The sequence below is a fragment of the Amblyomma maculatum genome, chromosome 1 (genome assembly GCF_055883805.1).
Source record: "Amblyomma maculatum isolate TAMU_Amacu chromosome 1, ASM5588380v1, whole genome shotgun sequence".
NCBI lineage: Eukaryota > Metazoa > Arthropoda > Arachnida > Ixodida > Ixodidae > Amblyomma > Amblyomma maculatum.
Window position 1 is genome coordinate 43,068,662 of NC_139344.1, and position 14,653 is coordinate 43,083,314.

Genomic DNA, 14,653 nt, shown 5'->3' on the forward strand with positions numbered 1-14,653 from the left:
ATGGGGAGAACGCATTATGAGCATTTATACTTGATACGCATTATGACTTATCTGGTATGATACTCAATTACACTAAAGGCAATTGATCTTCTCAACGAGGGAATCTGCGAAGCAAAAATCCCTGTTCTTTATAATATATTCACTGGGGTTTGTCACGTCGAGCGCTCAGCAGTAGTTTCGACCAAAAGCTAACAATAATAGAAATAATAGCGGTTTTTTCATGTTTCAGAGTATTTGTACGTCTTCCCTTCCTGAATTACGAATGTAATTCAGGCGATGAAATACCAAATTTACTAAGCGAACAAGCATGACAGTGAACAATACGGGAGACCTTGTTGAAAATCACAATAGTGTATTCATGAATGGCATATATCTTATATTTCAGGGACGTCAGTCATACTGAAGATTACGCCTTTGCCATGCATGAGGTCATCAAGGAAAAATGGGAACGGCAACGTCCAATCACGTATGTGTTTCTAAGGAGCAGCGTTCGCAGCCGGTTTCAGCACTTCTGTTAGCGAATGTTGTCATCACTCATCAAACCTCAATCAACACATGTTTCCATGCGTTTACGACAGTTCTGAGTTTATTATGCACCCACTAAAGCGCTCAGAATACTTCGACATTACCATACTAAAAAGCAGCGCTTTGAAGAGTCTAGCTTCCGTAGAGTAGGGACCACGTGAAGAGAGTGGTAAATATTTGGAAGTGACCAAAGATTGAAGCGAAAGAAAACGGATCAGCTTCACGAGTCATATAAACACATTCCGAGACTCTTAGTCGAGGAAATACATCAAGCTATCCAGGAGGAGAATATAATTGTAGAGGATTTAAAGTATTGCGGCATTGCGCATAAAATGACGGTCTGCCGTTTTGATCAGGAAGCCTTCGGACCTTTCCTTGGACTTTTCTTTACCGGCATTTTTTTTTTCTAGTGCGTTGTGGTGCAACTGGAAATATATTCAATGATAAATTCTGTTGCTTCAATGTTATGTTGCTTTATGATTCCATCACACACAACTATGAAGCTCAAATTACCCAGCGCCCTCTACTACGGCAACCCTCAAAGTTTCAGTCATATGAGGGTATTAAACACCATAATAAAAACGAAACAAAACAAAACATCTATGCCAAAGTTTTGGCTTTAACCGAGGTAATTTCATGCTATCATTGGCCCTCTGACAGTGACCTTTGTCGATCTGTGCCTAATACAACCTTTCAAGTAACAATCAATTGCAAACTCCTAAGGCATTGCATCTAGGAGCTTTCTAAGTGGTATGCCTCTAAAACATGTTCAGCAGTTTCAATTTAACAACATAGGAGTCAATGGGCAGAAAAAAATACGAGCGCAACCTCGGAGAAATAGGCGAATCTCAGTCGGGAATGACTTAAAGTGTTGCCATGAAAGAATACAATGGTTAACCCAATGTATGGTTTTATCTCACATGAGGCACTTTAAACTCTCCTGCAGTGCAAAGGAGATCGTGGGCCTCCTGATGCTGTTTGGAATCGGCCTTTCGCTTGCAATTGATACAGGCCGTTGCTTGGGGTACGTTTGCCTCTAGAAAATGCCCATTGCCTTGGACTAATCATATATTCCTATATATACATTACCCCTTTATATTTCCATCACTAAGTACTCTCGCTGAAAATTAAACAATATGTATATTTTTTCGGTTGCTCAGAAGTAACCCTGGATCTGCTCTCGGCACATTCGTTTTAGAGCTAAAAGATGGCCGGGATATATACGCGATAGCGTAGGTTACCAGTCCAGTTTCGAAGCCAGAGTTAAAGGCTTATACTCTATCAGCTGTGACGAGAGGTTAGCACGAGTAAACAAATCACTTCCTTCACCCTGCTCAATTCTTGGAGAAATGTTTCGTTTCGATGATCAAAACAGTCGTCGAAGCTTCCTTCAAAGACCTAGCAAATGTTGTTTATAGTAAAACTTATGCTTAGGCTTGCAGTGTTCCGGCAATGAAAAAAAAAAAAAAAAAAAGGCCTTCGAAACTGAAGTGCGGCATCACATCCCTGCTTTCTTTCTTTTTGTTGTTTTCCTACTGCACGCCACCAGTCCTTGTGCGTTGGCCTGACGATTCAGGGTTGACTAAAACTGATGATGTGAATATTAAAAGGCTACCTAAATGCGGGTCACTACTGATGTATTGGATGTTATTGTGCCTGGGAGAGAATAAATAGTGTGCATGATTAAAGTAACATACAGAAAGCGAGAAAAGTGTGTCAAGAAAAAAATGCAAGTTGTAGTCGAAATCGCGAAGAAGAAATGGGCAGGTTATGTAATGGGAAGGTAAGATATGCTTTGTGCGCTATGGATGATTGGATTATAAGAAGATGCATGCGTAGCGGGGGCGGCTGAAAATTATTTTGTGAAGGAAATTATCGGCGATTAAATAGATGCAGCTGGCACTGGGCCGGGTTAATTGGAGGGCCGTGGGAGAGACATTTGCCCTGCTGTGGGTGTTGTCAGGCTGGTGATATGGTGTTTGGATCTATGGAAAGCGCCCCAACCTCACTGGACACTTAGTAGAACGTTAATTTGGGCCAGTTGGTAGCGATTCATAATATAAACGCGTCAAAGCCGATCGACAAGAGAAAGGAAAACAACGGACAAGCGCTAACTCACTGCTAAGGGTTTCATTCGCTGAAACTTTTATATATAATAGAACAAGTAGGGGAACGAAAGCAAATGTACCATAACACATAACTAAAAGCCACACAGACATGCGCACAACCCTCGAGCATTCTTGAGAAAATGCATCTCCTTATCGCGCAGTAAAACAGTTGGTTTGCTGATACAATTCGCTTGTATGATACAATTCTATCGAAAGCCTTAACCACATCCCGTGTTGCCTGACCTTTGTGGGTGTTTAGTATCCGTGTGTGATAGAATAATGCAGTGCAGTGAAAGATTCACTACAGTATGTATCACCAAGCTGTTTGAACTTAAACGATCCAGAGGTGACGGTATGGCTGTATAGCTTAACCATGTATGCCACCTTTGGAGTACCACCGCTTGGCCTTTGATCTTGATCTTGTACCTTTGACCTTGAGCTTTGATGGCGAATACAGTCTCGCGTGTTCCACCTTGTAGTTCAAAGCGTTCTTGACTCCAAAGTCTCGGCAATTTAATCGCTTTAAAACCAACTCTGGCCTTGTCTAAACCTATGCCTAACCAAATCAAAACCAGGTAAAACGATCCTTTCCCTTTGCCAGGCTAAGTTCAGCAGGGTTACATCTCAGCCATTTTTCCTCTGCCCGAGAAGAAATGTATTCAAAGGTGCAAGCGGAAGACAAAGTAAAAACGAAATGCACAACCAATACTGCATAGCAACGCAGGTGCGTATCACACCATTGTATATTTGTGGATGATTTTCTTTTCGTATCCGGGGGACGTGCTCCTGATAAGAATCTGAAAAATCTAGTCCTCGTCATCCGAAATTCAAATTAATTTGGTGCGTGCTTGGGTGCTCGGACGGAACTCCGCAACAGTAGCGCGCCGGAACGCGAAGGCACGTCGGAATGAGGCCTTGAAAAGTCGGCGTGCCGAAGAGACCGATGAAGAGCATGCTTTATGTTTAGAGAAACGCAAAATTTGAAAACATACACCGCATTCTTGTGTGTGGTGTTTTCTATGCTCACTCTTGAAAAGCATAGCAAAGCAACTAACATAACAGCATGCGGTCTCACAGCGTCGACTCGACCACAATGTCCTCGTTGTGCGCTATGGTGGCGGTTGGCTTCCCGCGGGCGTTGGGCAATCCCATGCTGACCGACAGCGCCATCAGCTGGCGGCTGGTTCTGCGCTGCTTGCCCTGGGACCTGGTACTGGTGCGGCTAGGAGGAAGCTCCCTGCAGCTGGTAGCCAAGGTGCGCACATTACTACACTATTAATAGGGCAGGCAAGCACAGCTACAGGACATAAAGCTCCATGCTTCATTCATATGGGTGTCCTCACTTCAATGTGCAGATATGTCCATAACTATTGCACGCACCTCTGTCAAGGCCAATGATTCAACCTGAAAGAAAATCCAACTAAAATTGAAAGATGGCAATACTTCATTGAAGAAGGCACACCGAGCTCTGAATATAACAGGCACTCAGTTCAGCGATGGGAGCTGTGTTTTTCAGCTAAATCGACGACCGACAGCCAGGCATCTCAGGGGAGCGAGTGAAGCGAACAAAAACAAAGAAGCGGAGAGGGCGGAGATACACGAGAAGAGACAGTGTAAAAAAGATAGTAGAGCCATGGTAAAAATGGCTATCACTCGAATCCATATACTTCGAGTCAAATAAAATATAAAAATCTGTTTTGCTAGTAGAGGCTGGAACCTGGCCTACAGAAGCAATGTGGCGCTCACTAACTAGTTAAGCGCGCCTCGCAAGTGATGTGCAGAATTTGTTTGGCTCGTCACTTTAGATTATGTGATTAGCAGGTGCAACAGCAAATACTCTGTGTATATGAAGACAGCCTGTCCGGTACAGAGGATGGGCTAAAACGGGAGCGCCAGATAAAGAATTGCATTCGCCGTTTGCAGCCGAGAAATAAAACTCATTTACGCGTCGTGTGTGTGCCAGGAGAAACAGTAGATTTTAAGAGGGACGCATGTAACAGAAGTGGACAGGTATTAAGTGGTATTGGTTGACTGTGCGTACTGAGCTGCTTGTATAGCGGGTACAAATGTTCCCTTAAAAGTTATGTGCTTGTATAACCGAAAAGGAGAGCCCTGTGGTGGTAGCACTTGTCTCAGGCCAAAACTTTTAGAGCTTAAATCAGGGATTGCTTGCTATTACGTAAGGTAAACAAGGAATGTGATCGTAGACAGGCATTACACACACTCCCAGAACAATTTTTCAGCGTAATGGAGACCTTTATTCCCTAGAGTACGGTAATTTGTCGTTAGAAAGGCAACAAAGAAATGTTTTCTCCTGACGGCTGTTTCGGGCTTGGTAAGGATTATCTTTGAGCAATAGCTCTACTCCTCCGGGCACATGCCTGAGGATCGCTTGGTTCCGTCGTTGTGACCTTTCAGCTGAGCCAAGGTCAAAGTGGCGCTTAGCCTATCTAGCGACAAGTCTCGTCCAATGTGTTGTGGCATGACGACAGCTGGTGCATGACTACAAAACTAACTACTTCACCATCATTAATGAAGTTTGGCCTAGAAAGGTGAAAAGTTTTCAGTAAAGGGAGTGATTATGGGATAGGCGCTCCATGGTCTCAGCAGAACAAGTAGTATCAGCAAAACAAAGAGACGTATCCCTCGTCAAACTTGGTTAACCCCTTTTAACCATTGCTAACCGTTTGTTTAGCTGGTAAAAGTCAGCGAATCAATTTTAGTGAATCACAAAACAATGTTGTATGTCATATACCGAAAAAAAAAAGAGTACGGTACCAATATGTATTAATCACTAAATTACGAGCATGTGTGCGCGCAAAAACTGTGAACTGTGATACGTGAATCTACGTTGACTTATGTTATTACGCAGCATTCCGGTGCTTCCTCGTGGCTTCTGGAGACTGCGCTGGCGGACAGCATCAGGCCGGAATTGCGGCCTGAATGGTGTCTGATTGCGCTGCTCGCTACCACAGCGGTGGTCGCTGAACTAGACACCACGGACATCGACCCAAAACTCGTCAGGAGCCTGGTTTTTCTGGTGAGAAAGCACACACAAACATTGGCTATTTTGGCAATTGTGCTGCCGTGATATTTTTTGGACAAAAATGAGCTGCCTGCAAAAAATTGTGCTGTTTTGTTCTGCTCCCGCGATATTAACGCAGTGTTGTAAATTTACCATCTGCAGTAATCATCAAACCACTCATTCCTCTGTGAAGTATTGCACTACATATATTGCACTGGTTTTCAGAACACATTGAATGTGTTCGCTTGAGGTAAACATAATATCTTTGTGTCGTCTCTGCTGTATAATATTTCTTGTTTGTGAACCTTTGACGCTGATTCATTATCTCGCTTACCACGGGCGAATTTCACCCATCTCCGTCACGGCGCAGTTGAATGTTTGCTGACTGTGTGATGGTAAGTGAGGAAATATCTTACAACTCTGAAACAGCTACATGCACTAAAGATGATGGGGAATAATCACCATCGGTGTGCATGTAATAGCGTAATGTGTTTCAGCGGGGAGCTTTTGTTTATTATTTCTAAGCGGAGCGCAGACCACGTGAGTGGGCCAGCTCGTGCTTTGTTTTGCTGTCTTGAATGGATCGACAATCCAGACAGTACGCCTGAGACGTAAGTCTTTGCAGCTGGGTTTCATTTTTGTAACGAGTAATGCAGGTTCAAAACATCACATAGAAAAGAATGAAATCGCGGTAATTCATCTTGTTCTCGTCTTCTATGCGTAGTGTTTTGAAGTTACATGTGATCTCGAGTTAAAGTATTGCTCGGAGTGCAGGTCGTGCTATAGAGACGCCCTCATGAACAAATAGAAGACGTTTCAAGCAAGCAGACGTCATGTATATGCATCTAAATCAAAGGTCTTTGATATGTGTGCTCATAGTAGAGCGAGAAGAACGACCGACGAGAAACAGGCAGTACCCTTACGCCGGTACTACCTCTGGCGGCCGCACGGTACATAACAGTTTGGCGGCTCCTCGCATGTCGGTTAGATCACCTCTTTTTCACCGTTGTCTGTATCCTTACATCGGTTGAAATAATGAAACCGCAATTTTGCCAAGCGCGTCTCCAACGGCTCAGGCCTAAGAGATCGATTGCCGCAAAAAGACTGCGTTTGTTCGTGGTCGCAAACACCCCAGCATCTCACAAGCACAGTGCCATCACTCGGAAAAATTGTGGCACACACAGCCTTTGAGAAATGTTTAAAGTTTGAACCCTGTAGTTAACTTCCTGTAACATCTACACTTTGATCTTAGGCGAAAGGCTGAGAAGCGATCTTCGTAACATCTATGGAAATGCTATCATTCTGACGAGGAAGGAGCAGTTCTTGTTACCCTTTAAAAGCTACGTTCAGAACGCTGCAGGAGCATAACAAGCTATACGACGGGGTGCTGAAAAGAAGTCTTGGAAAATGCTGTACGTTTTGCAAAAGGAACCGGGATTATTATAGCGGTGAGGCTCACCTTTTGTCAGCGCTCACGTTTCTTGCGCGTATTCGCAGGCGGAGAAGTTCGAACGCCACCCTCTGTACTTCGCGCTGCCCGTCGTGATGCAGTCCCGCTACGTGCTGCTCATGCCTTACACGCGGCCATCGCTCATCTTCCTGCGCCTACACGGCAACGTACGCAGCGCGCAACTCGTGAGTTTGCATCCGTTTCTCGCTTTTCTTAATGATAAGCACTCGTAGGGTCACCTTGTGGGGCTTTAACGCAATAGCGGGAAAGATATCTTTTTGAGGAAAATTAGCCGTTGGCATTGGCGATGTGAGCGAAGCGCCACGAGCATTGCTCTGGCATACAGACGGTATACATGCCGTTTGGCATGACAGGCCACTGACTGGTCAGTGAGCTTTGCACGTCACGAGAACACGGGACCTTTCTGAGTTGGCGGAAGCTGCTAACTGCTGCCGCTTCTTTGAGACGGGAAGGCGAGATGTAAGTTTCACAGTTGACCGCTGGATCCCAGACCATAGGACCAGTGCACTGCCAGCATGATGCCAATATTGTGTCAATGTGGAGTGTGCTTTCACGATTCGGTACCCGGCCATGTCGTCAGCCAACAGCCACCTGCCAAGGTCATGACCCGTAATGATTCGCTCATAACGTCTAACAATGCCGGCTCTTGTGCATAATGGGGCCTTTAAAGTTGTTGCGTTAAAACTGGATTAAAATTAGCGCTGCTTTCCGGCCCCGCTTTTAAGAGCGCGATGATAAATAAAAGATTGAGCACGAAAGATTAGCCGGTACCCCCCCCCCCCCCCCCCCTCCGCCCCAAAGAAAGAAGGCAATGAGGGAACGGAGAGGCCATCACAAGCTCGAAAATATGTATGAGTCTTCATAACATCCTTCATCCATCGTTTGGTTCGTTTAATGCAACACCTGGTGGCCCTACACATACCTGTAATTAAAAACACATCTGGAGTTGTCATAAAGGCTCATTTTTCTCTATCATCCTTAGAGAGAGTGCAGGGATGTGTACACTCGACGATCCGAGGCAGGCAGAACTTGAAGCCGTTGGGAAAGATAACACACTACGAGCGGGAGCCGAAGGTGTCGCAGGGAAATGAAAACAGAACCGCGCATATCCTGTTGACAGCAAAGATTCTTGGATAACTGCAATTGGAACCATGATGTGACAGCCAGCCTCGGTAGCTTTTGTCTCATCTTCTCTTATGAAGAAGGTCAGTGCGTAGCAAGCCTAGATACAAGAGAATGCGTCGATTATTAAGAGCACCGCAGTAAAAAAGTGATGGAGTCCGTGTGTCCGTATGTTTCCATCAGGTGAATGACATATTCAATTTCTGCGGTTCTTCTTGTGTGCCAAAACCTCCTTGCCCGACGCCACGTATATTGGCGTCAAAAGCTATGGCTATTCGCTTGGTTCTTAATTCCTGTCTGTTATTTTCATTTTGTTTTTTTGCACAGCTCATGATTGGAATCCTGATCAAGGTCGCTACCTTCGTCTGCTCCGTGATTGCAGCCAACACAATGCTCCTCGTGTAGCTGCTGCAGACCTAGAGCTCTGTTCATTGCTGTGTTTTTCATTTCTCATTTTTTTCTGGGAAGCTACTTGTTCATCAGTATATCTCTTTTGATCGTAGCCATCACGGTGGTGATCTCATGAGACTTTATCGTCATATGCATTGGCGCTTACTATATTACCTGACTGTCCATAATCCAGTTTAAAGACATTAATCAAGCTATCTTTATTAAGATAGAACTGTGTGGCAGCTCGCCGTTTTCCCGAAAAGTACTTTAGATAAGTTTATCTAATTCTTACTTTCCCCTTTAGCTTTTCCTCAAAATCTAGGGCGTCCAATACGATTTCAATGACTGCGCTAGAATAGCGGCCGTTATTACGTTTATAAGAAATCGGTGTATTATAAAATAATTTCCGTTGAGAATATTTCATTCCCGTACGGTCCGCGGGAAAAAAAAAGTTTTATATGTCTCAGTGCGGCATGAGAACTCCTTCAGTGTTAAGGAGTAGTAAGATGATGTTGAACAACCAGCGACGAGCTCAACGTACTTCTCCTGTGAATTCCTAAGTTATTGTGAACGATCATATACGTGTACGTAATTCACTCCCGGTATCTCCTGAGCTACAAAGACTTCAAATTTGCCTTATTAAGTAACATGGTAGGGGATGTCCGCCGACAGTAAAAATTATAAATAAATCGTACTGACATTCTTTGAAAATTTTCGAGATTTTTTTTCTTTAGTAAAGCGATCGCACACATCTGAGGCGTATTATAATGAAAATCGAATAAAGGTTTTGCGTGCTTGCTTAATTTCCTGCGGGGAATAGCGGCGAGGCCATCTTAATAGCTAACTTTTTTCAAAGCCTTTTTTTGAACATTAGAATTGTTTGTTCCACTGTAGATCAGAGGTTATTGTGAATTCCAAGCACTTGTAGCTGTTCACGACGAACAGAGGGCGAACTTCTTAAGCATTAAGAGGAAAAACTTAATGCTTCCGGGTTATAGACATTTAAAGAGTTTCTTCGGTATTAATACTCATCTGCCACGTTGAACAGCAATCTTGAGTTTTAGCTAAGGCATATTTAAAAAAAAAAACGCTGGCCACAAGGAGTTCATATTTCATGATGTGTACACAGTCGTCGGCAAACAGCTTGATTTTAGCAGGAATCTATTTAACAATGTAATTTATAAATACTAAAAGCACAATGGCCCAAGCACTAATTCTTGCGAGATACCGGAGCTTGCCAAAGCTGGGCTCGAACACACATTGTCGATTGTTATGGATTGAGATCGAAACGATAAGTACGCCTGTAGTCCCCCGCTCCCAACAGTAAATCGTTTTTAAAGATATTCTTCAGTTTGAACAACAACATTGTGTGTGAGATACGGTCAAGTGCTCTTTCAAAATCTAAAAAACATAACATCTATTTGACACTGGTTATCAATGGCAGCGGCAAAGTACTGAATCGCCTCCAGAAGTTGGGTCACTGTAGATAAGTCCTTGAGAAAACCTTGTTGCCGGTTGTCAGTTACGTTATTAGCTTCCAGAAAAGCTTATATGTGTCATTACTGTTTGGTTTGGTTTGGTTTGGTTTGGTTTGTGGGGTTTAACCAAACCAAACCATTACTATTCCTAATTTACATCAATGATCTGCCTTCTAACATGAAATCTAAATTGAGATTGTTCGCCGATGATTGCGTCGCATACCGCGCCATGTGAGATATAGATTTCAGTAAGGCGCTTGATACACTAAATCATAATACCCTCTTTGCAAAACTCAAACTTTGTAGTATACGTGGCCATGCTCTCATCCTTCTCAAGTCATATATGTGCTCGCGACCCCAATATGTTGTTATCAATAATTGTCGTTCCGATGTACTACAAATATCGAATGGCGTGCCACAGAGCAGTCTTATGGTTCCTATACTCTTTAACGTATACATTAATAATATTGTTATTATATGCAATCAGATAAAATTTATTATTTACGCTGACGACACTAGCTTATTCTGCTCCTCTACTGATATTAATCAACTAACGGATTCTGCGAATAAAGTACCCACTTCTCTGAAGGAATGGTCGTTCTTAAGTTCTTTGACGATAAACAAAGAAAAAACAAAGACAATAATATATCATTATTAGGTTGTATTGATAAGAAATGCGTCTGTCAACGATTCATATTTTTTTATTTTTTCTTGTCATTGTAAATTTTTTTGTTCTGTTTCAAAGCACTGTCTCATTTTGTAAAGCGTGAATTGTTCGTTTTATTTCGAACAAACTGCCGCTGCTGCTTATCGTCGACTTTACGGGTGGCGAAGTCCGTCAAGCGGTCATTACGAACTGCTTTTTTTTCGTCACGACAAAAGCAGAATAAACATTCATTCATTCATTCATTCATTCATTCATTCATTCATTCATTCATTCATTCATTCATTCATTCATTCATTCATTCATAATAATAATAATTGGTTCACAGGAAGGGAAATGCGCAGTATCTGTCACACTTGCATTGTGGACACCTGAACCGCGCCGTAAGGGAAGGGAGTAAGGTGGGAGTGAAGGTGGAAAGAGAGAATGGATGAATGTAAAGGGGGAGCCGTAGTGGAGGGCTACGGAGTAATTTCGACCACCTGGGGATCTTTAACGTGCGCTGACATCGCACAGCACACGGACGCCACTTCGTTTCGCCTTCATCGAAACGCAGCCGCCGTGGCCGGGTTCGAACCCGACCACGGCGGCTGCGTTTCGATGAAGGCGAAACGAAGTGGCGTCCGTGTGCTGTGCGATGTCAGCGCACGTTAAAGATCCCCAGGTGGTCGAAATTACTCCGTAGCCCTCCACTACGGCTCCCCCTTTACGTTCATTCATTCAATAACTAATCAAGACGACACGTGCACCCTCCAACAAGACCCAAAACGCTATTCACTTTGGTGTGAAGCATGGCTCATGCCTTTAAACGCAACCAAATGTAATGTCATGGCATTTTCCCGCCTTCACAATTAGATTGAGACTACCTACTACCTCAACTCCACCCGCGATGCCTACTCATTGTCATACAAATATCTAGGCCTGCACAGGACACCATCGCTATCATGGATAACACGTGATCTGAAGCCTCACCCGCCCTGGGCTACATGAGACGTAATCTCAGCTACTCGTCCCCAGACATAAAAAGCTAGCATATCTCACGTTCATCAGACCTAAGCTTGAGGTCGCGTCAGCTATCTGGCACCCGTCACAATTATATCTCACCGCAAACCTTGAAGTCACTCAAAACCGCACTGCACGATTTACACCTCGACCTATGCAAGACATTTCAGCGCCACCTCAATGAAAAGAGACCTCGACTTGCCGTCCCACGCATCACGCCGCATGATATCTCGTTTGTGCCTTCTCTACAATTTAACAATATTGACAATCCATACTTGTCTAGTGTTTCTGTACTTTTAAATGGCACATGGAATTATAAATGGAAAACAAAAGAAAAATATGACAATACAATCCAGCTGAAGACATGTTTCACTATATTTGTGCATGGGTAAGCCTAACATGGGTAAGCCTAACTATTCAAGGAACAGTTGGCAACTGTGGAATGAAACTATCTGGTAATGAGCAATTAACCACTTCAACAGCTAAAGCATTCCATTCGCGGACCGCTAGGGAAAAATACAGGAACGTATAGCGGAGCGATCGATACTCGTCTAAATTCTTAGAATGCTGCGTTCTTTCGTTTCTATGGGTTGAAATTGAAGTGTATCAGTTGCGATCAATTTTAGTGGCTCCAGTAAGAAGGCAAATAAACCTGAGTTGTGTGTTCTTCGCTCGGGTATTAATAGTGCTAAGACTGCCAGTCTCTTTGATATAAAGTTCGGAGGGGGAGTCAAGTCGGCGATACCTATTGTAGACAAATCTGATGGTCTTGTGTTGGATGTTTTTGAGTATGGTAATTAAATTTTTTATCTGGGGTAATCAGCATATTATGTTGTACTAAATGATTGATAGCACGGCGGATGTATATGCAGTTACTTTTTTGACTATTCGTGTTAATCTCTTTATCTTCTGACAAGCCTGAGGGCATCGTAACTGTTATCTATGCCCATTTGTAGGCTTTCTAGAATATTTCCTTCGCCATAGCAGTGCGACGAATATCGGGATACACACGGCAGGAAGCGAACTTTGAAGGGCGACTGACCTAATGCTTCGGTCAGGTATATATCGCAGATATAGTCAGCGAAATACCGCAGATATGCAGGCGCCTAAAAGCAGCAGAAAATACAAAGCAAAGCTCTCTCACATTCCTTTTCGAAATGCCAATCTCCTCTTCATACGCTGGTCAGTGGAGCCATAGATATGACATGTCTGACAGGACGACATATTTGATCCGTCTCTCTGACTGACGAGTGAAGCGCGTCGCGTGCTTGTGTCGTGCGCGCCTTTCGTTTTCGCTCACGAATACAACCGCGCAAAACGGATTTTTGTTCTCTGTCTCAGTCCACGTAGACGCTTCACACTGTTTCGTGCCACTCGTGCGCTCACGCAACCGCGAACGCAAAAAGCGCCTAAACACAAAGAGTGCGCAAACACAGCCACGCTTACGAGCATTGACCTGCTTTTCTGAGAAATGCCGGAGAGCCCTTTGGAAGGTCGACACTTGGCACGGATGGCTCCTCACCGATAGTAATGTATTGTACAGAAATAAAGATGGTATTGTAAAATATCAACACAAGATTACGTGTTTTATAGATCAAGAATGCAGCTCCAGTTTATTGTTGTTCTTTATTTTTTTTGACATATTTCTCATTTTGCCTCTCAATTTTCCAACACAAGACCGTAATGCCGGTGTTGGCAAAGAGATATACTACGGAGAGAACATTCAATCAGCGACTTGCACTGCGGTTTCACATGGTGGACATCCAATGCTGTTCATTATTTTATTAGTGTCATTGGGGCTAAGTAGCTCAACATCTTATGAAACAACACCCACAGCTCATTCGCACCAGTCACGACTCCGTTCTTGCATTTGCAATACGGTGGTCAACGGTTTTCCTCTGCAACGGCTTCTTGACGCATTATTTTCTTCCAATCGTTTCAAAAAGCCCATTTGGAGAGTTGGGTCCCAGTGAACGTGCTGCAATTCTCGAAGATAAAGATCCCTTTAGGCTTAATCGCACAATTAGCTAAAAGTGATAGAACCCGAAAACGGTGTTAGTAAATATTGATTTCTCACGAGAAACCCACGTCGCCAAACGTGTCGGAAAAACACGAACGCTATCGCGTCAAGTGCATGTTAAGCGGAGTCTAAGCGTCTTCCAAGAATTTTTAAAGTGGGACTTTCACGACTACGTTTTATCACAATGTGTCCTGAGCTATCACTTGAGAACTGGGGTTGACAGTTACTGATGAACATCTTTAACATTTGTCACAGTGCCAATAAAGTTTGCTGTATTATGGATTTTCTGAAGTGGCCCCTCGAAACAAATGAGTTCTGGTCTTACCCTGTAGAAGGGCTCCCTTAGATTGATACTAACAATCTACAAATACCCTTGGAACTGAATATATGCCTCTGTTGTAATTTGCATGTCCCAGTGTCTGCGCTTTGTTATCTGCGTTTTGGTATACCATCTAGTTATAGCTGTAGTTAGGGACAGTTGACGCAGATCGTTCATGTCAAAATTGAAGAGCAGCGGTTCGGAAACACCCTTGTGTCACTTCATATCTTAAAGGTTGTATAAGTCGCTGGTTATATTGCTTAACCTAGCTACTTGATAACGGCCCTGAAAACAAAACACCGACACCAGTGGCACTCCGTACTTTTAGGTCTGAAGATCGCTTGCTATATTTTTTATGTGAACTACTTAATAATGACCCTAAAATGAAACAAAAAGTGCTTAATATGGCCATCCTTTTCTTGATAACTTTGCACTCACTGTTTTTTATGTATTATCTCAAAAGCCCTTTCAACGTCAATGAGCTGTTCTATAGCACTTTGGATCGGGGATACACTGATTATAAAATCAA

The 14,653-nt window shown here is 43.4% G+C and overlaps 1 protein-coding gene across 1 annotated transcript; it reads left to right on the forward strand.

Moving 5' to 3' along the window:
• The first annotated feature begins 388 nt into the window (after nt 1–388).
• On the forward strand, nt 389–9,723 carry LOC146202226 (solute carrier family 13 member 2-like). The gene is made up of 6 exons (XM_084588025.1): nt 389–466; nt 1,472–1,549; nt 3,711–3,888; nt 5,506–5,673; nt 7,156–7,293; nt 8,579–9,723. The coding sequence occupies exons 1-6, from the start codon at nt 420–422 to the stop codon at nt 8,654–8,656; spliced, it is 687 nt and encodes a 228-aa protein (XP_084444151.1). The 5' UTR covers nt 389–419; the 3' UTR covers nt 8,657–9,723.
• The last annotated feature ends 4,930 nt before the right edge of the window (nt 9,724–14,653 follow it).

Coding starts and splice junctions, on each gene's coding strand:
- LOC146202226 (XM_084588025.1), top strand. CDS start 420: ATGCATGAGGTCATCAAGGAAAAATGGGAACGGCAACGTCCAATCAC. Junction 467..1,471: donor GAACGGCAACGTCCAATCAC/GTATGTGTTTCT, acceptor ACTCTCCTGCAG/TGCAAAGGAGATCGTGGGCC. Junction 5,674..7,155: donor TCAGGAGCCTGGTTTTTCTG/GTGAGAAAGCAC, acceptor GCGTATTCGCAG/GCGGAGAAGTTCGAACGCCA.